Genomic DNA, 25,477 nt, shown 5'->3' on the forward strand with positions numbered 1-25,477 from the left:
AATGTCAGCTGCACAAGCTGTACATTCGCTTTACAATATACATAAAGAATGCGGGCCAACTTTCCCTTTAATATTTAGGTATTTTTCATTTGTATAAAAATAAAGTATTCAATATTGCTCTCTTTGATATGTGTTGGAATGAAGTCTTTTCATTTGTCAGGCCTTTTCCCACAATTCCAGCAGAAGCTGCCGCCGTGCCGCAGACACTCCGGAAGTGAGGCGTTTATTGACAACATGGCGACCGGGCTAGTTGAGAAGAGACTGGAAATTGTTCGGTTTTCTCAATGAACCCAAATGTTGATGGTCAGTGCGACAGCTGCGTGTGAAAGACTGTTATGAATGAAGGGAGACGGGAGATCGCGGGATGTTGTCTCTGAGCTGAGCGAGCGTTCACAGCTTCACATTCATCATGTCGTTCTTCAGGCGGAAAGGTAAGGAAGTGCCCGGCTCGATGATGGGACGATCGCTGGACACCACGAGCTTTTGGACCGATGTTAAACTCATGTCCACGCTAATCTGGGATTCAATTATATTTAATTCGTACTTTGCTAACAAACTGCATATTATTCATCGCTGTCCTCATCAAACGGAGCTGTAGGGATGTCGGTCATCCCTGTGTCAAATGCAATTTACGAGTCAATTTACGAAAAAACAAATGATACCCCCATCAAACTACATGCACACTTCCGTTCCTGTTGAAATAACTTCCTAAAATACATTCTGTCTTAACAAAAATCACCAAAATAATAAAGTAACGTCTGTCAGGTACTAGCCACTGCAATTGGTAAAGAGATGCACCGATATGATCTTTTTGGCAGATATCAGTCTTACTAAACTATTGTCTGATACAATCTAAATATTTATTTATGCATTTGCTTTTTTTTCAAGAGCGATTCACAAATGAGGGAGCATTGAATATCTTGTCTTAATGTTAAATCCGATACCGATATTTATCACTTGTTCACGTATTGCATTTTTTTTTTTTTAATTAAAAAAATTACTGTTTTGATGTTTTAACTAGTCAAACGTCGAAACACGTGCTTTAAATACTAGTATACTTTATTGCTACATCATGAAATCGGTTTCAATGGACATGGATTGTATTTATTTAACATTTAAAGGCACACTAGTAAGGCTTTACAACGTGAGGATCATACACATGTAACATGTGACGTCACAACTTGTAGTAATTTAGTGTGGCTTATCCCAAGGGGAAGCAAAGATGCCCTCTTAGACCTGTCCTGTTTCAATTGAACCGTATCTTTCTTTGTTCTCAGTGACATGGGTGTAGTCTCATTTTTATATTTAGTTTTTTCTTCTCTCACCGCACTGTGTGTTTGTGTATGATATGATCACACCGGGGATTAGGGATCAATGTTAAATATTTTCAATGCATGGAAAACTGGGCTGGACAGGCTATTACAATTGGGAAGAATAATATGGGTTTTCTATCATAAGAGGCCGGTTTGCCTCATTTGTGTTTTTGTAGACAAACAATACCAAGGCCTCACCCCATGCAAATTAAACCAACAAATACAACATAGGAAAAGTTCAGGAGTAAGCATGCTTCTCATTGTACGCACTCGGTTGTTTTTCATTGCATATTTTTAATAAGTTTCAAAGAGACCGGGGAAGTGTTTGTTAAGATGTGCTGGATGTTTTTGTCGTTTTTATATATTTTCTATCTTCTTTCATCACAGCTAAAGGAAAGGAACCTGAGCGACCAGCAGATCCCAAAGCCAGCAAAAGTGAGCATCCTGTCATGCTAAACTGCCTGTCTTGCTGTTTAAGTAGAGGAAATGCATTAGAGATCAGACTCATAAACATTTTCATGGTGGTTGTTTTTATGTAGCCTAAATGATGTTTGTAATGCGAGTCCTATTTTGGGTGCATCAAATACCTTCCGATTTTGATAACATTTGAACAGATTTACTGGAATGTACAAGTAAAGGCCAGATCTAGTTTAATGTGCATCAAGTCGATAGTTTCTGTAGGATTACTACACTTTCATTAAAAAAAAAGTCATATAAGATGTTTATGTCTTTGTTTGATCAGTCAAAAAAATGAGAAAAACATTCCAGGATTTTTTTCCATATAGTGGACTTTAGTGGACCTCAACAGTTTACAGTTTCAATGCAGCTTTAAAGGGCTCTAAACGATCCCAATTGAGGCATAAGAGTTTTATCTAGCAAAACGATCATCATTTTAGCAAAAAAGCCGCTTTTTTTCACTGCACACTAGAGATAGACCGATATATCGGCCGGTCGATATATCGGGCCGATATTTGTGAGTTCTATGTGTATCGGCATCAGCCGATACGTGGCTAATTAAACTAAGCTCTAATCCTAGTTTAATATAATTCCTGTCCGGGAAACCACCCCTATATATATTTGTAGTAGTAAAGTGCTAGAAATCAATATCCTTTGCTGATAGTTCCTCGTCATTGTGGAGAGTGCATTTCATGGTTCCATAGCACCCTCACCTGTTTTTACTATTTGTTAAATATAGTTTTTTTAAGTTCAATAAATGTTACATTTTTTTTAAATTGAGACTTGTAACATTTGGCATCTTCATTGTGTCATTTTTATGATGTAAACTGTATGTTAAACTCTTTTATTTTAGGTACACTTGGGTACATTTAAACAGAACCCATCTCTAATTTTAAATGCATACAATTATGTTAATTGTTAAATACAATACAATTTTGATGCAAGATGAAAAATGTATACTGAAAAAAGTCAGAACAGTCGCATTCCTTGATCAAACAGGATCAGGTTATTTCATAAAAAAGAAAATCGATTCGTGGCCTTTGAGAATCGATTTTGAATCGACCACGTGTATATATATAAAAAACAATTAATCAAATTTTTTTTGCCCAGTTATATGTAAAGTTATATGCATTTCAAGCAAGTTGTAGAATAAACATTAATATATGTGTTTCACTATGGTAAATATTGGAATGAAGCCACCTGCGCTGGAATAAGCTTCTTTTCCATGTTACAATTAAACTGAAACCTCATTACGACTGCCACAAGGGGGCAAACTCTGACAGTGGTGTCCGAATGTCGTGTACAGTGGAAAGGTGGCGTTACACTCGCTATGCCAACACAATCTTACGAAAAGTTGTGGTTAAAAGTACTTATTTTTAAGGTGCAAATTATTATTATTTTTTGCTAGATAAGACCCTTATGCTTCAGTTGGGATTGTTTAGAGTTTAAACTGTTAAACTGTTGAGGTCCACTAATGTTCACTATATGGAATATAAAACCTTAATTTCTTCTCGACTGAAGAAATAAAGACATAATCATCTTGAATGACATGGGGGTGAGTAAATTATCCAGATTTTTTATGAAAGTGGAGTAATCCTTTAACATTTTATCTGAATGTTTACCTTCCTTTAACAATGAAGAACCTAAACCAGTGCACAAGAATTAAAAGAACGACTGAATGCATAAATGGATGCCAATTTAGTTTAGTGTAATAATGTTTCTTCTCTGTTTTCTCCAGCCCCAGTGTCACCCCACTCCCCCTCTCCCAGCGGCCGTAATCATGGTATATTTGAAGCAGCAGGGCCCAGCCATGTGGCTATCAGTGCAATCTCAGCCAACATGGATTCCTTTGCCCGTGGCCGCACTGCCATCCTCAAGAAACAGCCTAGCCACATGGAGGCGGAACACTTTGGAGACCTAGGTATGCAAATTATGGATTCATACTGTTAAATATTGGTTAAAAAATATATGAACGTTTGCCTAAATGACTTGTATGTGCTTTGTATGCTTGCATGTGGTTTGACGTGTGACTTTGTGTTTTGGGCAGAGCGTTTACCTCAAATCTGCTAACTTGAGCTACGTTAACGATGAAAAGTTTCCTTTACTTTTTTTAAACATTTCACATACACATGACAACGCTGTCAATACGGTTCTGCGTATACCACTAATATACCAGGCCAGTAGATGGCGATGTTACTTTGTAAGGAAACATTACACTCCTGCACACATGCATTATTCTACAGAGTGATAAATACAATCAATCAAGATGGAAAAGCACTAGGGATGCTTCGTTCAGTATTTTTGCAGCCGATACCGAGTACTGATTTCTTGTCGTCATGTTCGGCCGATACCATTGCCGTTTACTGATTCTTCAAGCTAATATGTAAGCTCTTTGATGACTGTAACTGTTAACCCTTTTTCTAGATGAAGTAATACTACAGATGTTGCCTTAGTTATATTATTGAATCTGGTATATAATTGTTTTATTAGATAATCAAATAAAAAGCAAATAAACAAATATTTATTCTACAAAGAGCAATTTTATATGTCTTATGTCTGTCAAAAGTACTGAAAATAAAACACTGCACAGTCTTTAGTGTATGAATTAAATATAGATGCATTCTTAGTAAGTAAAACATGAGCAGTAAGTAAATTTTTTTTTCTTTAATGTGTATTGACAAATTAATTGGGTTACTGCAGCTTTAAAGGAAAACATCACCGTTTTTTTATATTTTACTATGTTCTTACCTCAACTTAGATGAATTAATACATGCCTATCTTTTTTCAATGTGTGCACTTAATCTTTGTACATCGCTTTGTGAATGTGTTAGCATTTAGCCTAGCCCCATTCATTCCTTAGAATTTAGAAGCCACCAAACACTTCCATGTTTTTCCTATTTAAAGACTGATGAGTAGTTAAACGAGTAAGTATGGTGGCACAAAATAAAACGTGGCGATTTTTTAAGGGGTTAAAAAATAAGAACTATATTGTATGGCGGAAGAGCACTTAGTTTGCAGCACTTCGACCTCGACCTGCAGTAACATCATCACTCCTGACTCCTCCCCCTTTCGCTCAAACCTCCATCTATATTACTGCGCCTGAGGTCGAAGTGCTGCAAACTAAGTGCTTTTCCGCCATACAATATAGTTCTCATTTTTTATAAAAACGAGTGGGGGTGGGCTAAATGCTAACACATTCACGACGCACTGTACAAAGATTAACTGCACGCATTGAAAAAAGATAAGTATGTGTTAATTCGTCTAAGTTGAGATAAGAACATAGTAAAATATTGAAAAACTGTGGTGTTTTCCATTAAGATGTGAGAGGGAGATATTTGCTCTTGAATGACAGGCTGTGTCTGTGCGCGTGCATCGGGTGTACGTGCCACGGACAAGAGCAGCTGCAAGGTAAAATGAAAGTTTAAACTGTCAAAACTTTTTGCATGAAGATGCAATGTCCATGATAGTGTTGTATACGCTGTTTAATGGGGATGTGAAGATGCGTTACGCTGCATGTTAAGACTGATGTGCTCCCTCACAGAAAATACACATATCTCTGTAAAGGCAAAGAGGGAAATCCAAATTTGCAGTTCGCACATGAGCAATGGGTTGTAAAAATGCTCGCACTGCGTAAAAATGGTCTCCAGTTGCACCCGCATTCAGGAGCCCTATGATGACAAAATAAATAAAAAGTTTGGTTCATGAGATCGGCAAGTTTAGCGAATGTCGATCGAGTCATTTAATTTGATCGATCGATCGATACCGATCTACGATCGGAGCATCCCTAAAACTTGCTATAAAAATTAAAGTTGTTCCGTTATCAGTTGATTTCTATGCTGACTGGACTCCATTCAAATGAGTTTTTTCAATAGGGTTTTTTGATTTAGGAAAATACAAATAATTTACTACCCTTAATATTGTTAAACATTGATTTTGATTTAGGAAAATAAATATTGTCTGTAGTTTTTTTCTTAGGAACCTGTTAGCACAAAAAGGTTTGAAAAATTCACAGTGTTTGTGTGCAAAACATCTCAATACTTGTGAAGGAAAACACTATTATGAAATCTCTTTAGAAATACACAATAAACTCTTAGCAAAAGTACTAATTATTTTCTCAGTTTTACAACTTTAAATTGAACAGTTTTATTGCAATATTATTAAAGTAATCCTTGGGGAAAACGCATTACACCAACATTCTCAGGAGACAGTTACAAAAGTTGTACTTTTGTTAGGGCTGTGCAGTTCATCTTTTTTATTTTCAATTTATATGTTTAATTTAAGCAATTACAAAAATAAGATAATTGAGGTAAACGATTATTGTGCAATTAAAATCTATAAATTGCGTGCTGCCGGACCGATGTTTGTAAGGCACTTTGAAGGCACCACTGCTTTGACATGTGTATCCTATTGCAACACTTACTTAATAAAAAGGTTAAATAAATGCATGTTTTCAAAGTCACGGAGTAAGCATTTAAAATAATCACGATTATAACCCCCTCCCAAATAACCTTGATTATAATTGTGCCAATAATCGTGCAGCCCTACTTTTTGTAAAGGTACTGCCCCTTTGTCTACCTTTCTTTCTGAGCAACATGATCTCACAAAGTTCCGTGGGATAGTCACGGAATTTTTTGCTAATTTTTCCGTGGCATTCTTACGGATTGGTTACTCAACTGCTTTTTCCTATTTTCAAACCATTGTTGCTTCGGTTTAGGGTTAGATTTGGTGTTTGCGTTAGAATGTCACTTTAAGTATTGGTTTATACTATTTTTTCAGATGTATTCTTTTATATTTTCTAAATTTTAATCAATTGTCGCCTGGCGTTGGGGTTAGAGTTGAGTTTGGGTAGGGATGTCATTTTATGTAAATCTAACCCTAAACCGAAGCGACAATGGTAAGAAAATAGGAAAAAGCAGTTGAGTAACAAATCCGTGAGAACACTGAAAAAAACAACTTGTAAAATTTACTTAAAAAAATCCTCGTAACAATTTGCACGAACTTTTTTTAAGTAAAATTTACTGCTTTTTTATAAGTAAAACTTACCTACTAAAATCAAATAAAATTTACTTAAAATTGCATAATAAAACATATGTTAAATAATTAATTAAATGTTACTTATTTTATTTAGAAGTTAGATTTATTTTAATCGTTTAGGTAAAGTCTATTAGGTTTTTTTTGAAAATTGAAGCATGTCCTAATAATATTAAATAAATCGTATTTTCTGTTTGTTATTTTCTTTACATATTTCTATGGACCTAGTTATTTTTAGTGTTATAAATGGCATTATAACACAAAATTCATGACTGACAACAAGTCAGTCATTGAATAAACTTGATTAGGAACAGAAACACACACAAACTGTGTTTCTGACATGCATTATTAGCACTGTGGAGAGAATTACAATACAATGTTCTGAACAGGGTTCATGTAAAGAAACACTGATCACCTGAACGGTGACTTCAGAAAATTATTATTTACAACAAAACAATATCAATAATATAAGAGCTTAAACCTTTATGACATTTTGCTAACAAATATTTAAGTAGTTAAAGTTCTTATCAGTTCTTATTATGTGATAAAGCTTAAAAAATAAAAATATTCAGGCGCTAAGAATTGTGGGTATTCCTTACAACATGTGCAAATAAATGTAAGTAAAATTTTTTAGTTAAATGGATTTAAAATTTACTTAATTATTTTAGGACTATGTGCAGTGACTATAAAACAGTTAAATAATACAAGAAAATATCTAATAAGACTTACTATTCCCACACAGTTCATTTTTTACATGAATTAATTGTGTATTTATCATCATTTTACTTAGGAAAATCTAGTTCTCAATAAATGTTAATATTATTATGTAGAAATTATGAGAGTTAATCTAATAAATATTACTACACCAAAAAGTTCGTTTTTTCAGTGAATGCCACGGAAAAGAAAGTATGCAGTAGAAATATGCGGAGATCCGTGAGAATGCCATGGAAAAATGAGCAAAACGTTCAGTGATTATCCCATGGAAATTCGTAAGAATAAGATTAACTGTAGGTACTTAATTGTCCATAAAATAATTTCACAAAGCTAAAAATCTTTATAGTACAAAATCAGGCTAAATTTATTAATGTAATTTATTATGTTGCTTTTAAGATTTTGCATTGTTTTCTCTCCAAGTAATTCGGTACCATTAGCCTAAAAACTTATAGATTTATTGACTTGTGCATTTATATTACAAATTATATTGTAAACTTTGCCATGTGTCAAACCATCTTGGCCCGGTTTCATAGAGAAGGCTCAGCTAAAGCCAGGACTAGGGCTTAGATAAATGTAAAATGTTTAAGCATGTAAAAAATATTACTGGTATGTATTGTGAGACAATTTAATGGCACGGGCATATTTTAAGGTCTGCAAGTTATTTTTGGTTGAGACAGTCCAAAAATGTGTTTTAGTCTAGGACTAGCCTTGTCTGTGAAACCGGGGGAAAGTGTAGTGGGTTTGGGCTTCATGCTTGACTTAAATGTCATGCAAAGCACGATCATCTCAGCCCTCAGAAAGAATGTTTTATTGTTTTGTTTTAATGTCCTCTATTGCAATGAAACATTGAAACGTATGTGCTGCTGACAAACCAGTGTTGCAACAGGATGCCAAGAGAATGCTGCAAGGTGACTTCGATATGGACAATTGATCTAACATCAAATCTCTGATATGCAGAAAACAATAGATTTTTTTGCCCATGACTGCTTTTCATGGATTGTGTAGTGTACCCTCTGTTACATATTTTTTTACTTATTCTGTGAAGTTTAGCTTTGTTCATCCTGATGTCCTGTGGTGTTGAAAGAGAAAGGTGTGGCGTTTTGATCAATTCAAAAGAAGTCACGGCTCTATTATAAGACTTATTGTGTTTATAGAACAAAGTCTACTGCTGCTGAATATTACTGTAAGCAATGGACTGTTACTGGGTGGGATTTAGGTAGTAGCGAGACTCCAGGTTGATGGATATTTTGTTGTAAAGTCTTTGCTTCTAATACACTATGGTTACTAGGTTTGTTTAAATCAAGATCGTGTTCGTTTTTCAGGTCGTTCCAGTGTGAACTACCACGTTCAGGAGACTCGCTCTCGCCTTTCTAAAACTTTAGACCAGATCTTGCGGGATAATGTGGCCATGCCCTACTTCGTACAGTTTATGGAGACCCGCTCGGCTGAGCACCTGGTCCGCTTCTGGTTTGAGGCTGAGAGCTTTCGTTCAATCAGCTGGTCCAGGGTCAGAGCGCACAGCCTTAACTCAGTCAAGCAGAGCACCTTGGCTGAGCCTGCGACTGCTTCGGGATCTCCCGACTCGCCAGACTCCCCCTACGACGCCGCCGGCACCTCTGCTGTGGACGAAGATGACGGCGAGGACCCTTTTCTATCCCGGACTCCCTCCAGACCTCTTACCCCCAGTCCCCAGGACACTAACTCGCAAACTGGGGCTCAGATGGGCCACAGGAACTCCATTAGCTCAGAAGGGTCGGTCCGGCCGGGAACCCCTCGGCTGCAGCCTACGCTACGGTCAGAAACGCCCACCAGACAGTCCACCTCCAGGACGGGCACTCCAGTTAAAGGTCAAACTACTGGTGGTCTACATGAGCTCTCTGAGAAGCTTATGAAAAGTGAGTATTTACTGATCTAATTACAGGAACTTCATTATTGTCCAATTATTATTGTTCATTATTGGTTTCTGCATCCCTTTAACTGATATTTATAGGTTTACGTCCTATACTTAGTTCAGGTACTAATTTACTAGAATGAAATTAGGCAATTTAAATTTAAGAAATTCATACTGATGGCCGATTTGAAATTGGCACAAATGGCAGCAGAATTCACACAGTGATGGGCAATACAGAACATCCAGACAGCAAGAGTTGGATTCCTCATGCTAAACATAGGCAAAGTATTAAAAAAGCATTTGAACGTATGACGTGCCGAATGCACTTCGCCAGGGTTTGTACAATTATCTGAAAGTTTTTTTCGAACGTTAAAGATTCATACGTAATAATCTTGCTTTATTTATTTTATTGGCAATATCAGTGCACAAGTACAGTGTTAAGGGCTGTTGAAATTATAACAATAAATATAACGTGATCTATACTTTAGATTCGTCAATGGTTTGTCGAATATAAGTTGAAAACACAAAAATGCTCAGCAAGTGATCTCAACGATATCGTTCCTTATTGTTATTCGAGGTAGACTGATTAATCGGTTCATTGGTATAACAATCGGCTATCTGCAAAAATTCCATACCAATAGTTTTTCCGAGTGCGGCCATTGCTTTATATCATTATGAAATAATTAATTTGCTGAATAGATGCTGCGTTAGTTTGTCTTCAAGGCTGACAGGACGCTAATATTTATAGTACCTCAGTATAGTAACAGTTACTCAAAAATACACGCAGATAAATCCAACCCAAATGTTTAATGTCATGATTATTACAATGGATTTGCATTAGTAGTTTATATCCAGTTAGGTTACATTTATCCATGATTTATCTATTTTTTCAGTAAATAACTAGAGAAGGCTATCGTATTGAAAACTATCGGTCAATTCATTGGTTATCGGCAAGTAAGGACCAACTTAGTTATCGGTATTGGTAAAATCTGTCGACCTCTAATCATTATAGTTGTGAAGTAAACTCTGCTATTCTCTTTAAAATAAAACAATTGTTAAAACTATATTTTTAATAGTTATAATTATAATGTGAATGGCCCTTTAGTTCTTATATGGGCGCATGCACACACCAACCAAGAGCTAACACGAAATTAACGTCACTAGAGAAGTGTGTTGTTGTTTGTGAGGGATATTTAAGCTTGTGCAGCTTCCCAAAGAACACAGCATTATGTTGAAATGGGGCGGTTCCAACTAGGTCATGAGTCGCAGGCAGTAAGTAAAAATGCATCAAATGTCTGTGTTTTGTTTGGGAGTCGTCGCGTAAGTGCATATAATGTAAACGACACAAACATAGTGAAACATACGTTTTCCAGAGATAGTGGGATAATGTTTTGTGCGTGTTGCTTGCTCGTGACTCGCTCTGCCCGTGGTACGGTAAAGGAGTCGGTACAGCTGATCTATCTTTTATGAATCTAAGGACTCTTTGGATATATGAAGGATGTAATACTACTCTATAGGTATTCAAGATTACCATGAGATAAGCCGAAACAGCGTGTGTTTGTGAGTTTTAAATATTTAAACGGGATTACTCTCTATGCATGTTGTGCATAGCAACGCAAAGAAGATTATGCTTCTTTCATATTTTTAACACAACGTTCCTTAACATCCACAAGAACATTCTGTGCTTAATTCTTCATGGTTCGTGGCCTTTTACCATTACACGTGCTGGGCAACATATTCCTTTGGTATCAGACAATGACTTTTAATATGTGCGCAACATTGGTTTTTATTGTGAGCGCTTGGGAAACGATCCCATTTACGTCTTGATCGCGGACTTCAATGAACAGAAGTGTCTGTATTACGTCTGAAGTCAGGAGATGAGTATTCATTAATGGCTCATACAGAGAAGCTCCAGCCATAAAAGCAGTGAATGGAAAGAGCTTAGAGAGAAAGAGAGAGAGTGAGGTCCTATCAGCATGTGGCTTCACTGCTCAGAGCATTTTGTGTCTTAAAGGGACACTCCACTTTTTTGAAAAATGCTAATTTTTCCAGCTCCCCTAGACTTAAACATTTTATTTTTACCATTTTGGAATCCATTTAGCTGATCTCTGGGTCTGGCGCTACCACTTTTAGCATAGCTTAGCATAATCCATTGAATCTGATTAGACCATTAGCATTGCGCTCAAAAATAACCAAAGAGTTTGGGTATTTGTCCTATTTAAAACTTGACTCTTCTGTAGTTACATTGTGTGCTGCTAAGACCGACGGAAAATTAAAAGTTGTGATTTTCTAGGCAGATATGGCTAGGAACTATATTCACATTCTGGTGTAATAATCAAGGACTTTACTGCCGTAACATGGCTGCAGGAGGGGAAATGATATTACGCAACAATCGAAATAGTCCCCTTATTATCTTCCAATAGCAGGGGACTATTTTATCAGTTATTATACGGGAATTCAAATAAACCTTTAATGTTCACGCCTTTTAACAATACAAACAACTGAAACAATAAACTTTAAATATAGGCTATATAAATATGCCTTAAATAAAAATCACACAATAATAAATAAATATTTTTTTTTTTGTCTTTTTACTGTTGTATGAGACTTGCTGCAGTGACATTCTAAATTTCCCTTTGGGATTAATAAAGTAATCAAATCAAATAAAAAGAACTCAAACATGTACCCAGCCAGCAGCTTCTCCTCCTGTAGTAGCAAGCAACGGTGAATTCACCTGCGGCAAGTTTACTTTTCTCCAACTCTTCTTCTCCAGGCGACAGGCGTGCACGCAGTGATGGCAATAAGCTCCGGGGCAGCTCCGAAGCCGGCAGCTCCGGTCTGGACCATTGCTGATCCGCCCCGGAACTTATTGCTATCCCCCCTCCATGATGCACGTTGCACGCAGCAGCCAAACCAGACTTTCTTTACGGTGAACAGCACTGATGATTAATTATTTTTTCACTGAGCGTAAAATATTAAGCCCGCGGTCTGACCCGACTCATTTGCTTATATTTTTGACCCGAACCCGTCCCGAATCACAAAAAATGCTGGCGGGCAACTTAAAAAAAAAAGGCTGGCGGGGAATGAGTTAATGTATAATAATAATTTTAAACAAGCCCACCCAGTATCAGAGTTTATTTTTGATCTCTCTCTCTCTCTCTCTCTCTCTCTCTCTCTCTCTCTTTCTCTTTCTCTCCATTCCCTTTGTTTTGTAGGTATAGAGAGAGATGCAGTTAGCATTTTCACGAAGTACATATCTCCAGATGCTGCTAGACCAATTCCCATCACCGAACAAATACGCAATGACATTGTGGGTAAGGGAATTCCTAGTCACATGACCTCTTCATTTAAAGACAGATTAAAAAGAACTGTAATGTTTAAACAAAAAACAATAATTACATTTGTTGGTTTAACGTGGTGCTAATTATACGAAATGCTTTTATGGATTTGTACTTGGAAAGCATTGTGTTATTGAAAAACATGTTTTGAATTTTAAATCCCTGTGCAATTTATTTTCAAAATGGCTCGTAAAGATTGCCCATAACAAGCATTGATTAAGTATTAATGTCTTATGTGTTTTAGACATTAAGGGGTAGTTTCCCGGACAGGGTTTAGATTAATCCAGGACTAGGCCTTACTTATAAAGTAGTTTTTACAAAAATACCTTACCAAATACAATACTGGTGTGTATCTTGAGACAAAACAATAGCACTGATATATATTTTAAGAGATGTCAATGAAAGATGTTTTTAAATTAGGCAACTCAAACATGCATGGGATTAGGATAATCCCTTTCCGGGAAATCGCCCCTAAATATTTGTTGAATGCTGGATAGGACTAAGTTATTTTTGTTTCAGCGAAAATCTGTGGAGAGGATGGGCAGGTGGACCCAAACTGCTTTGTCATTGCACAATCTGTCGTGTTCTCTATCGTCGACCAACAGTGAGTAACTTTGTTCTCTGAATACCTTAAGTATTGATAATCAGTAGGTATGGTTTACATACTTCATATTAGGCCTTGAAACCTGAGCTTCTGTATGTGAAAGCGTTTATGAAGCGTGTAATTACCGACACGTGTGTTTAATGATCTGTTTTGCAGGCACTTTAGTGAATTCTTGCGCAGCCATTATTTCTGTAAGTACCAGATCGAGGTGTTGACCAGCGGTTCTGTGTACTTGGCTGACATCCTGTTCTCCGAATCTGCCCTCTTTTACTTCTCTGAGGTGATTACATTACATTAAATATTTATATGTTTAGGGGTGTTAACGTCATTTATTTTAAAATTCGTTAATAAATCCAACAACCCACAGGACAGGGCTACACGTCCATAAGAGGTTTCTATGTTAATAAACCATTGCCTCTTTGTTTCTATATTTAAAAGACAAAGCTGGTAATTCTGGCTATACTTTCGTTCTTTTAATAATTTCTTTATTTTATTGTATTTATAAATCACTCTGGGTTATCTGATTTATCTATTTGGCTTGTGTTTTGTTTCTGTGCACTTGAGGCATTTTGCACATATTTGTTCTGCACTTTGTTACTTCTGACCTTATTTTATTAAAAAAATTATTTATTATAACCGTAAATTCTGATCTAATTTACGTCGGTACATTTTGGATTGTTTTTCGTTGTGCGTAATGTTGCGCTATTGCGTGCTGGCCATGCTTGCGCATGCAATTTAGCCCGTTCGGATAAATATTTAGGAGTTCATCAAACTAAACATTAAAAAACGGATGTTTTTCAATGGGTATAAGTTTTAAAATGTATTTAAAACAGAGTGGTTATCTTGTCAAAAGTTAAACTACAAAACAGGTAAGCCTTTCTTTAAATCGGTGATGAAATGGAAAATATCTGCACCAAACCTATATTTATGCCTGACACGACTGTCTTTCTTGTGATTTAATATTTCAAATGATAGAAAAGAGATTCCAGAGATAAATAATATCATCTGGTCTTTCTGTATCTAAAGTGAATAGAGAGATGATCAATGTCAAAGCAAGCAAGCAGGTATTTCTGTGCTAAATAATAACGCGTAGTGTCTATAAAATCATTAATTTCAGTGTTTTTTTTGTTATAAATTAACGTTTAATGAATTTTATATAAAGTTTAGTTTTTATCATTTACAGTAACAATCATAAATTATATGTAATTTCTCATTTGTCTTTTTTTTGCCTTGATGCGCTAAATCTCCAAAATAAATAAAATCACTGGGTTTCCAAGGCAGGATCACCTTTGTTATCAAAATGTTTTTGTGTGATGTTCTGTAGATCGTGGCTTTAAAATGTTATGAGTAATAATTATACAAATGTTTATGTTGCTTTACATTTTACCTTAAAAATATATATATAAATGCATCGTAAGTTTTGTCTTCGTTCATCACTTGAAAGACAGTTTTGGTCACTTTATCAGAAAGTTGTTTATGTGTGCTGCTTGTGAAAGAAAATAAAAGTTACCGATTTGTACCTGGTCTGGCCCCCTCCCAACCCATGCACACAAACAAAGATGATTCGACTATCGGTCGACTATGGAAAGATTCGACAATTCTGATCAAATATGTAAATCCTTAGTCGAGGACACCCCTACTCGTATTTAAACTTCGTTAAACCTACTGCACTTAAGTTATGTAGGTTAAAATCCCACCCAACATAACAACACATCTTGCCAAACATGACAATCTACAGTGTGTGTGTGCGAGTTTGTCCTTGGGGTTCCCCCACACAACAGGATTTCTGCTCATAAATATTTAACATGTTTACGATTTGTGATCCGTCCCAACGTGCTTTCGAGCAGATTCATTCACTCTTAACACACAATAGAAAAATTTGTACAACCACCAATATTATCAGGACTAGAGATGTAAAGATTTCTGATTTAATGGTGTAACTGCGCTAAAAATGTCCAATGGTTAGTATTACTGCATCATTTTTTTAATTACAGTTTAACCATTCCAGTGTCACGGCTGGAAAGCCCGTGTCCATCATCAACCAATTTTGGCTAAAATGTGAGACAAACGCATTTTCTCATGTCTGCTCCCATGTGTTTGTGATGACAGTGCTTCACTGACTGAATTTAAATCAAAAAAAAATTCACACGTTTACTTTAGGAGTTTAAAGCTCCTTTCTACTTTCTTTGTTTCTTCCGCGATTGCTGTGAGCGCAGGTGTCGTGCAGCTTTCTCCTGGGTTATAAAGTACACCCGATTTCTAACAACATAAGCAAAAAGATGACTTGCTGATTTGTCCTGTGTTTATATGAAAATCTGATTTACTTTTGTTTTATCTGAACTGGATGAACATTTATATCACGACCCCATATGCGCCATGATTAATGATAATGCTACTTATTTGATGTTTATGCGAACAGTGCACTTGCATGTAAAATCAATTTTTTATTTGGTTTGCATTTGTACTTATTTTACATTTCTGTGTAATATTGATAATCGTGGTGATTTTGGTCACTGTAACCATGATGTAAAATGTACATACCGTTTCTGAAGTCAATAAAAAATTGTGATTGAAAGCGTAAATGTTTGTATGTTACAATTTATGCAAATCTCTTTACGTTTTTTCAGTTACATTATTTTATCATTTAAAATACATGTAGCCTCTTAGAGCTTAAGCTTTTGAGTTGAATTTATGCATGAAGCTGTATGAGCAAATGAAAGATGCTGAGTTTCACAATCTGCCCATAACATGCTACTAAACGGCAGCATGGTTCAAAAGTGCAAGTTTGTGTATAAATTGATTGAATTTTGGTCCTACTCGTAAAAGTGCCAAAGTATTTAAAAGTGGAATTGCAACTTAATTTAAGTGTGTGTGTGTGTGTTTGTGTAGTTCATGGAGAAGGAAGATGCAATGAATGTGCTGCAGTTCTGGATGGCTGGAGAAAACTTTCAAGATCAGCTGGCTGCCAAGAAGGGCCAGTACGACGGACAGGAGGCACAAAATGACGCCATGATCCTTTATGACAAGTATGATATTTCTCAGACTCAACATAAAATGTGGCATATTTTAGATATATCTGGATGTATTGAAAAGATATATCTGGAGAGTGTGTCATTTTTTTTTTGTGGTCTGTAAAGGTATTTTTCACTCCAAGCCACAAATCCTTTGGGTTTTGGTGACACTGTACGAATGGAGATCGAGTCTAATATCTGTCGAGAGGGTGGACCTCTACCAGACTGCTTCAACACTCCTCTAAGACAGGCCTGGACCACCATGGATAAGGTGGGTTACAATGGTTTAAGTCAACTTAAAATCCAAAGTTACCCATTTACCATCCTAACCAATGTTCCCAGGATTATTGTGAATGACTCAGCTGTACGCATTTGCTTTCATGTTTATATCAATGTTTACGTATTTTTTATATGGACAGCATTTTATAAAGTTTTAATTGTTTTCATGTTATCTTAGGTTTACATGCCAGGATTTCTGTCCAGCAACCTTTACTACAAGTATTTAAGCGACCTAATCAACTCCGTGCGGGTGGATGAGTTTGTCGGGGGAAACGGCAACACTTTTAGCCAGGGCTGGACCCCGGAAGGAGACCGCAACTCAAGTGGCACGGAGGGGTCACAAGCCCAGGTGATTACTCGACTTTCAATGAAAAAGTATCTTCAGACATTTTGTTAATTGAAATGGTGATGTGTAAACATATAGATTTTAAATGCTTTTGTGAGTAAACTATATTTGACTGTCCATCAGAAACGCTGTCATATTTGTAAGTGATGTATATAAAAAGTCTCAAGCACGAGCGTCGTGGAAAGTTAAAATCAAGTGATCATTATGTTAAAGAACTATGATGCGGTTCAACGGCAACCAATCGGACTGTAGAAGTCTTCAGCTTGAGAGGTTTCCACAGAATGCAGTCATGTAAACTTTGGGTCAGACAACAGTAGATCCCAAGAAAAATTTCAATGCAAATGACGCAAATTGGGTGCTGGGAAAGTAAAGTTGAAAATATTCAACTCAAGAAAAATATTGGCGAAGTTGAAGTAAAATCCGTGTGTAATCTAGACCGAGGAATACGATGCTTCATGTTTGATTGCCGCTAACACGCGCTATTTGCTTCAAAGGCGTTTTCTGTTAAAAATATTCATTTCTAGCGAAAAATTTGCATGACATGAAGTTAAATCCTGGTAGTTATCTAGAGCGAGAAATACGCTGCTTCGCATTTGTTGTGTACGGAGCATTAATGTTGTGTATATAATGCAAAGAAGCAGTAGATGCAAATTTGTGTGGGGTAATGCGATTAGGGTGGCACGATTGCTGCTAACATGTGCTATTCGCTTGAAACGTGACCTCCACGCAAGTTGAAAATATTCAACTCGTGCGATAAAATTGCATGACACGAAGTTAAATCCCACGAGTTATCTTAATGCTATTTGCTTCAAATGCGTCTCCCATGCAAGTTGAAAAAATGAATATATGCAAATGTGTGCGAAGTGATGCGGATTTTGCGGCGCGATTGCTGCTAACACCTGCTATTTGCTTCAAACGTGTCTCCCATGCAAGTTGAAAAAATTCAATTTAAGCGAAAAATTTGCATGACACGAAATTAAATCCCGCGAATAATCTAGAGCTTTGAATATGAAGCTTCACGTTTGGTGCATACATATTATTAATGTTGTGTACGCACCAAACGCAAATTAACCTATTTGCATGAGTAGATTACAAACAAAGTCAACGCAAAGACACGAATATATGCAAATGTGTGCGAAGTGATGCAGATTTTGCGGGGCGATTGCCGCTAACACCTGCTATTTGCTTCAAATGCGTCTCCCATGCAAGTTGAAAAAATTCAACTTAAGCAAAAAATTTGCATGACACGAAGTTAAATCCCGCGAATAATCTAGAGCTTGGAATATGAAGCTTTGTGTTTGGTGTGTATGTAGCATTAATGTTGTGTACACACCAAACGCAATGAAACAATTTGCATGAGCAGATTACATACAAAGTCAATAAAAAAAACCACACATAGATGCAAATTTGTGGGGGGGATGTAAATTGGGTGGCGCGATTGCCGCTAACATGCACTATTTGCTTCAATTGCGTCTTTCGTGCAAGTAGAAAAAATGTAACTTGAAGAAAAAAATGCCTGACCCAATGTTAAATCCTGCGAGTTATCTAGAGCGAGGAACACAAAGCTTTGCGTTTGGTGTGTGCACAGCATTATTGTTGTGTACACACTAAACGCAAAAGAAACTATTTGCACAAGTAGAATACATACAAAGTCAATGCAAAGACATGAATATATGCAAATGTGTGCGAAGTGATGCGGAATTTGCGGCGCGATTGCCGCTAACACCTGCTATTTGCTTCAAACGCGTCTCCCGTGCAAGTTGAAAAAATTCAACTTAAGCAAAAAATTAGCATGAAACGAAGTTAAACCCCGCGATTAATCTAGAGCTTTGAATATGAAGCTTCACGTTTGGTGCATACATAGCATTAATGTTGTGTACACACCAAACGCGAATGAAATGATTTGCACGAGCATATTACATACAAAGTCCATGCAAAGACACATGCTATTTGCTTCAAATGCGTCCTCCGGGCAAGCTGAAAATATTAACCTTGAGGGAAAAAAATCACCTGACCCAATGTTAAATGCTGCGAAATCTACGCAGCGTAACACAATCGCGAGCATCCATTCAGGTTGTAGCAGTATTTTAAAGTTGATCATTCTAATTTTCTGTGGTGTGACAAACCCAAAATATCTGACTTTCCAGGAACTTTAAATATAAACCAAACTCACTTGGTTTGATTTTTTGGTTTGATGGAGTTCTATTTATATGTTTGGTTTTATTTAAATATACAAACACTGTAAATAGTAAATGAAGAGAGAAAAAAAGGTGGCCCAAAAACAAGTCGAAAATGTATATATATTTTTTGTTCCTAGTGAACATGGCATTATTTAAGTACTTTATTGGTAAAGCACTATTGCTTTTTACTTCTAGTCGCAGCAAGGTACTAGAAAAGCGGCCATCAAGATCCTGAAGAACTTTGACGAGGCGATAACAGTGGACATTGCCAGTCTGGATCCAGAATCTCTTTACCAGAGACCATACGCTGGGTGAGTCTGACCTCTACATCACTTTCATCCCATCCACCATAAGCATATCACAAACACAACACTCGGTTCAGTTGAAGCTTCAAGTGGACTTAGGTGGGTTGTGTTTCTCTTCAGAAGAATGACCTTTGGAAAGGTGAATGAACTGGGCCAGTTCATTAGAGAGGCTGAACCAGAACCAGATGTGAAGAAATCCAAAGGTAGGACAAAATGCAGTAGCACAGGCTTTACGCCAAATACGTTAACTGTATGCACAGTTAGTAAATAAGACGCAGGATCCTTTACCTCCGGGTTTTATTGTATAAAAGGCACCATCATTTGCTCCCGAGGACCTTCTCCTGTTGTGCGTTTCACTCTTGCACGTGTTGTGGATTATGTGAATCGGCTTTTTTGTTGTGACTTATACTGAAGTGCTCCGCAGCACTCCATTTAAAAGCAGGGAGTTTGTTGCCATGGCGATAAGTAGCAGGTGATGTGGGGTGATTGTGATGAAGAAATGATTGCAATTGGAAACAGGATTCACAGCTACGTCCAGCTCACTCCATCTCCTTCTCCATTTCCTTCCTCTCAGGTTCTATGTTTTCACAAGCAATGAAGAAATGGGTCCAAGGAGACTCGGATGAGGTGGACATTTATTATCTTTATATTACATTTGGCTTCTTTTTTGTGTATTGCCGTATGTAGAATAGAGGACGTTGTTAACAGCAGCACTGTGTGTTTTGCAGGCTCAAGAGGAAATGGCATGGAAGATTGCAAAAATGATCGTCAACGATGTCATGCAACAAGGACAACATGGCAGTCCTGAAGTGAAGTCAACAAAAGTATATATCATTCAGTTTTTTTGTCTTAGCATTTTCTTGTTTTTTGTTTAATTGCAGAATTAAAATGCAAATTATTTTATTCTTTACCTTATTGCTCTATACCCATATAGGGCACCATGTATCTAACAATGTGTCCGAAACCTCTAAAATGCTGCCTTAAGGCATCAAGGCACATCCCAGTGTTTGGAAAACTTCCTGTCTCCTGGGATATATTTATCGTCTTATTTGTCGCGTGCGCTGGGAATGTGATTGGTAGAGTTTGAAAAAATTAAATAGTGGCCAAGAAAGTGGCTGGAGCACAAATTTAGGGTAAATAAGATTATATATTTACTTTTTACACCTATTGGTTGAATTTCTAGCGAAAAAAATTTGTATTTCAAAATATGGGATTACCACAGGTGCTCTCTGCTTATATTTTAAACAGAATTCCGTTACTTGCCTATAAAAGGCTGTCTGAATGCGTTTCCGGAGCTGCCTTCATGCCTCCCAAGTCATTGCCTCATGAGGCATCGAGGCAAAAATTCAGCAGCCTCATGGGGCGTACACACCAAACGCGAATTCAACGATTTTGCGTGAGTAGATTACATACAAAGTTACATGCCGATGTTTAAATCGGCATCGACCTAAAAAATCCTATCGGTGCATCCCTACTTTTGGTGTGTATGCAGCATTAGGGGCAGATCACATTTTGCGCACGCAAATACGTTGTTTTGACTGTAGGCATGCGGCAAGCGTGCTCTAATACACGTGCGCCGGCGCTGCTGCCAGTTAAAAATACTTTTCAACTATTCAGAATGCAACATCAGAAAGAGCGTTGGAAAGGAGAATTTTTTTAAATTCCTTACATAAGAGATGGCATACATGCAAATTCTGTAAGGAAAATGGTAGGTTTTTTTTTGATTTCTGTTATTTCCAAAAAAGCTTATTTTTTGAGGAAAACTCACACTTTTTTGTTTATGTTGCACTAGCTAATATATCAGAAAAGAGGTATATCAAGAAAAGGGCGGTCACGCTAGACTGCAAAGATCTTTCAGACATTACTGCGAATATGGGCGTTTTGGAGTTTTTTGGCTTTGTCCATCTTTGTTTTTCATTAGAGAGAAAGGTCATGCCGTGAAGTACCATTTTTGTACTGGTCACATATCTCCACATGATACGAATTCGCAAGTCAGAATTCACCAAATTTGAACTTTGGTACGTAGCGAATTGCGTTTCGCAACCGTATGAATGGAAGTCAATGGAACGAAAATATTTGCATTGCGTTGCTCGCTCTAGATTGCTCGTTGGATTACTTATTTTTCATGTCACCTGCGGACGTGTCAAACCAGATTTGTCAATAAATTCCTATAACGCGTCACACAAATTTCGCACTCGAGTTGAAATTTTATGGGCGAACTTGCGCAAAGACGTGATTGAGGCGAATGTTGCGCGTTTTCTGCAATCACGCCTTATTTGTGTCGTTTGCATTGACTTTGTATGTAATCTACAATTTTTTTGCCATTGTACCGCTAATCATAATCGTACAGTAAATGATATGACCAAAACAGTGTTTAACAGGATAAACTAAGTAGTGAAACCTTTGTGGCTGCTCAGCTTCATATATAACAAAAGTGCTTTTTAAGTTTTTGTTTTAATTCGTTTAACACCTTTAAATGTCTAAATCTTCAGAACGTGTCATGAACCTAACATTTTTTGTTTTTACAGCTATGACCATCTCCTCTGGAACCCGCTCGTACGCTCCCTGACGACGCAACGGCTGCAGACAGAGAACGACCTGAAGATCACGGCTGATTTTAACTAATCAGCGAGGATAGCAAACGGCATTCCGTGTTTCCTGCATGTGTTTGTGTGTGTGTGGATGTTTGGGATGTGCCCACTAGTAGCCAAAAAGCAACCATATGATCCGCCCAATCCTTTCCGAGCGCTCTGAAGGACTTTTGTTTATTACGATAAAGAGCGAACCACATATTTAAACAAACCTGTACACAAATGGATCATAATGAAGAAAGCTGCGAGAATACCGACACAAGCTGAGGAATTTCAAAACGCTCCTGCCTCGCCATTGTGTTCGACTGACAGGAAGTGCACAGGAATCCAAAACCGTTCTTATTATCTTAGCTCTTATGTCATCTCTCTTTTATCCTTTTCATTCACTCCCTTTTTAAGTATAGTTATGAAGTCATCAGGTCTTTTTTAGTATATGAAAAACAAAAGAAGAAACCCAGGGTGACTATGTACAGTTTTGCTGTATGCCATAGTGGATTTGAGTCAACTGGAATGGCAACTAACAAACCCTGGCAAATGGTTTTGGACTGCTCCCTTGAATTCCTTCTTAGAACCCTCTCCCGGTCTGATCCTAGATCAGTGCAGACTGTAGAAATACTCCACAGACCGCTAGGGTTGTCTATCTCCTTTATAAATGTGGATTCCTGGTTTACCACCATATATTAATGTTTATCTTTTTTTTATGGTGATTGTCTTTTTTTGTATGATATGTCAAGACTCTGTCAGAGTAGATCTCAATGATGACTGTTCCTGTTGAAACGTGTACTTGTTCGAGTCATTGCTTTGGACCTCATTGAGATGTGGGCAAGAAACAGGCAAAAGACTTTTGGTACTATGTACCACTAATATGTTTTCTGACATATATGTGTACTTAATCTATAATATATTTAAATGTGTTTGATTTAAATACATATATTGTTGAAATGTCTCCAGATGTGGTTTTTGTCATTTATTATAGATTTATTACTAGACAGGTCCAGTTATAGAGACAGAGCGCAGTTATGCAAATTTTAAAACCACGCCCACCGGGAGAAAACAATCCAACCGTCTCCATTGACTTTGTATTGCGAGAAGCCGCCTCCATGTCATTTCTGGCTTATAACAAAAAACAGAATAATGCTTAAAAGCTGCTGTGTGACAATATGTACAGCTAACAAGCCAAAGAACCCAGAAATAAGTTTTTATAAGCTATCGAGTCGTAAAACCCAGCCTTTAAGGAGAAAAAAGTGGATCGCCGACTACGTTTCCCCCTAGTGGACGCAGTTCTACTAATACGAGTACTATGAAAAGTTGCCTGTTTCCACTTTTGTGTCTTTAAATGCTTGTTTTTTGGGGTCGACAGCTTATAAAAACTTATTTACAGATTAAACTTAAAAACAGAATAAAACCTAAAATCTGCTGTGTGACAAGGTGTACAGCTAAGAAGCCATAAAACCCAGAGATAAGTTTTTTAAGCTGTCAACCTCAAAAAACGAGCGTTTAAAGACACAAAAGTGGAAACAGGTTAATAGTTACTGGAAATAGTTACTGTTATGGTATGGAGGTGGGGCATGTTTAGTGGCCACTCCCCTTTTTAAAATACCCAAGTTCATCTTGCAGTCTGGAAGTTGAGGTGCGGATTGATGTGAAGTGAGATGATGTGACTGTAAGTTGTGTATGCTTTTATGTTGTATATGTTTTGGAGCACACTAGTTTGTTGATTTCTTAATGGCTAATATACAAAAAAATCATACAAAAAACTTACATGTAGGGGTAGTTTCCAAGGCAGAGTTTAGATTAATCCAAGACTAGGCCTTGGTTATAAGACATTTAAGTCATTTTTTGCAAACATACCGTGCAAAAAACAATACTGGTGTGCATCTTGAGACAAAACAATGGCACTGATATATGTTAAGATACATCAGTGCAAGATGTTTATAAAATGAGGCAGCTCAAACATGCATTTTAGTCTGGGACTAGGATAAGCCCCAAAGTGATTTAAAGGGGACATATCATTCAAATCTGACTTTTTCCACGTTTAAGGGGTTCAGCACACCAAAACTTTTAAACGTGGCTGAAAACGCCTGGAAAACGCCAAATGCCAGCTGTTTTTCAGCCGAGTGCTAGCTTGCGCTTTGGTAGCTCTGATACGTCAGCTGTGAGACGGTTGGTTGCTGTGATACTTGTCCCGCCCCTCCTCCACTGTGATTGGACGGCCGCGTGAAAACTGACATTCAAGAGCGGAGCTTTTCATCCAAAGTTTAACCTTTTTTAACTCTCGCAGCTGAGCGTGGAAAAAACTCTGAGCGCCGGTTTCAGCGAGAAAGAAAACCGCTAGCTGCTGGCTTATTTGAAAACGCCAAGCTTCCATTGGAAACAATTGAAAACATGCGCCGGCCGCGGGCGTAAAACCTTTGGTGTGCACGCCCCCTAAGTTCTATAATTGGGTCCCCAGTGCTTCTATCAACCTAGAAACAGGTCATTGAAATTTGGCTCCCCTTGTGATGTCAGAAGGGGATAATACCGCCCCTTAATCTGCACTATCCAACCACAGCACTGCCATTTAATGCAGAGATTTGCATTTAACAGGACACACCCAAAAAACAAGTGTTATAATAAATGTATCTATATGATATTTTGAGCTAAAACTTTACATACGTACTCTGGGGACACAAAAGATTTATTTGACAACTTACAAAAGTCTTGTAAAATGTCCCGTTTAAAGGGATAGTTCACCTAAAATAAAAATACTGTCATCATTTACTCACCCCCATGTTGTTACAAACCTGTATACATTTCTTTGTTTTGATACACAAAGGACGATATTTTGAGGAACGTAGTATTATTTTTTCCTTCTATGGAAGTTCATGTTAGAAACATTCCTTGAAATATCTTCCTTCGTGTTTATCAGAAACAAAGAAATTTATACAGGTTTGTTACAACATGAGGGTGAGTAAATTGGGTAAACTATCCCTTTAAACTGAGAGAAAAAGAAAACGCTTTAACACAGAGTAAAGACACATGTTGAAGTTTAAAAATATATTGCATTTATTTTTCAATACTACATTCAATACTAATCCATTCAATACTTGTAAGTAAAATGAAATCTCATAGTATGCACTACTGTACGTACTAGTCCGGGTGCAAACGACCACCAGAGGGCAGTGTTGACGCTTTATAATTTTCACTTTTTTGTAAATACTTGAGATTCCTGGTACGACATTAAATATATGAGCTATAAATCCTGCTCGTTGTTTTTAAGTATCTTTACATGTGTTTATTAAATCAATTAAAATGTTGACAATAAAGCTATGCATCTTAAACGTACTAGTCACGCTAATCTGAGTAAATCAAGCTAACCTTAAATGTGCGTTGATGCTCAGGCAGTGACACGAAACGCAAAACAAGTTTTTTTCGTAAC

At 37.1% G+C, this 25,477-nt stretch overlaps 1 protein-coding gene across 2 annotated transcripts; it reads left to right on the plus strand.

Moving 5' to 3' along the window:
• The first annotated feature begins 191 nt into the window (after nt 1-191).
• Nucleotides 192-23,005, plus strand: akap10 (A kinase (PRKA) anchor protein 10). Of its 2 annotated transcripts, none has more exons than XM_065284204.2 (15): nt 192-431; nt 1,701-1,748; nt 3,508-3,690; nt 8,837-9,409; nt 12,621-12,719; nt 13,263-13,347; nt 13,504-13,627; nt 16,237-16,373; nt 16,485-16,629; nt 16,816-16,986; nt 19,359-19,474; nt 19,592-19,671; nt 20,043-20,095; nt 20,197-20,292; nt 21,997-23,005. In XM_065284204.2, the coding sequence occupies exons 1-15, from the start codon at nt 410-412 to the stop codon at nt 22,000-22,002; spliced, it is 1,938 nt and encodes a 645-aa protein (XP_065140276.1). In that variant the 5' UTR covers nt 192-409; the 3' UTR covers nt 22,003-23,005. The 2 variants fall into 2 exon arrangements, with proteins under 2 accessions (XP_065140276.1, XP_065140275.1); XM_065284203.2 differs by having other exon boundaries at nt 193-431; nt 19,589-19,671.
• The last annotated feature ends 2,472 nt before the right edge of the window (nt 23,006-25,477 follow it).

This window comes from Paramisgurnus dabryanus, chromosome 5 (genome assembly GCF_030506205.2).
Source record: "Paramisgurnus dabryanus chromosome 5, PD_genome_1.1, whole genome shotgun sequence".
In the NCBI taxonomy this organism is placed as follows: Eukaryota; Metazoa; Chordata; class Actinopteri; order Cypriniformes; family Cobitidae; genus Paramisgurnus; species Paramisgurnus dabryanus.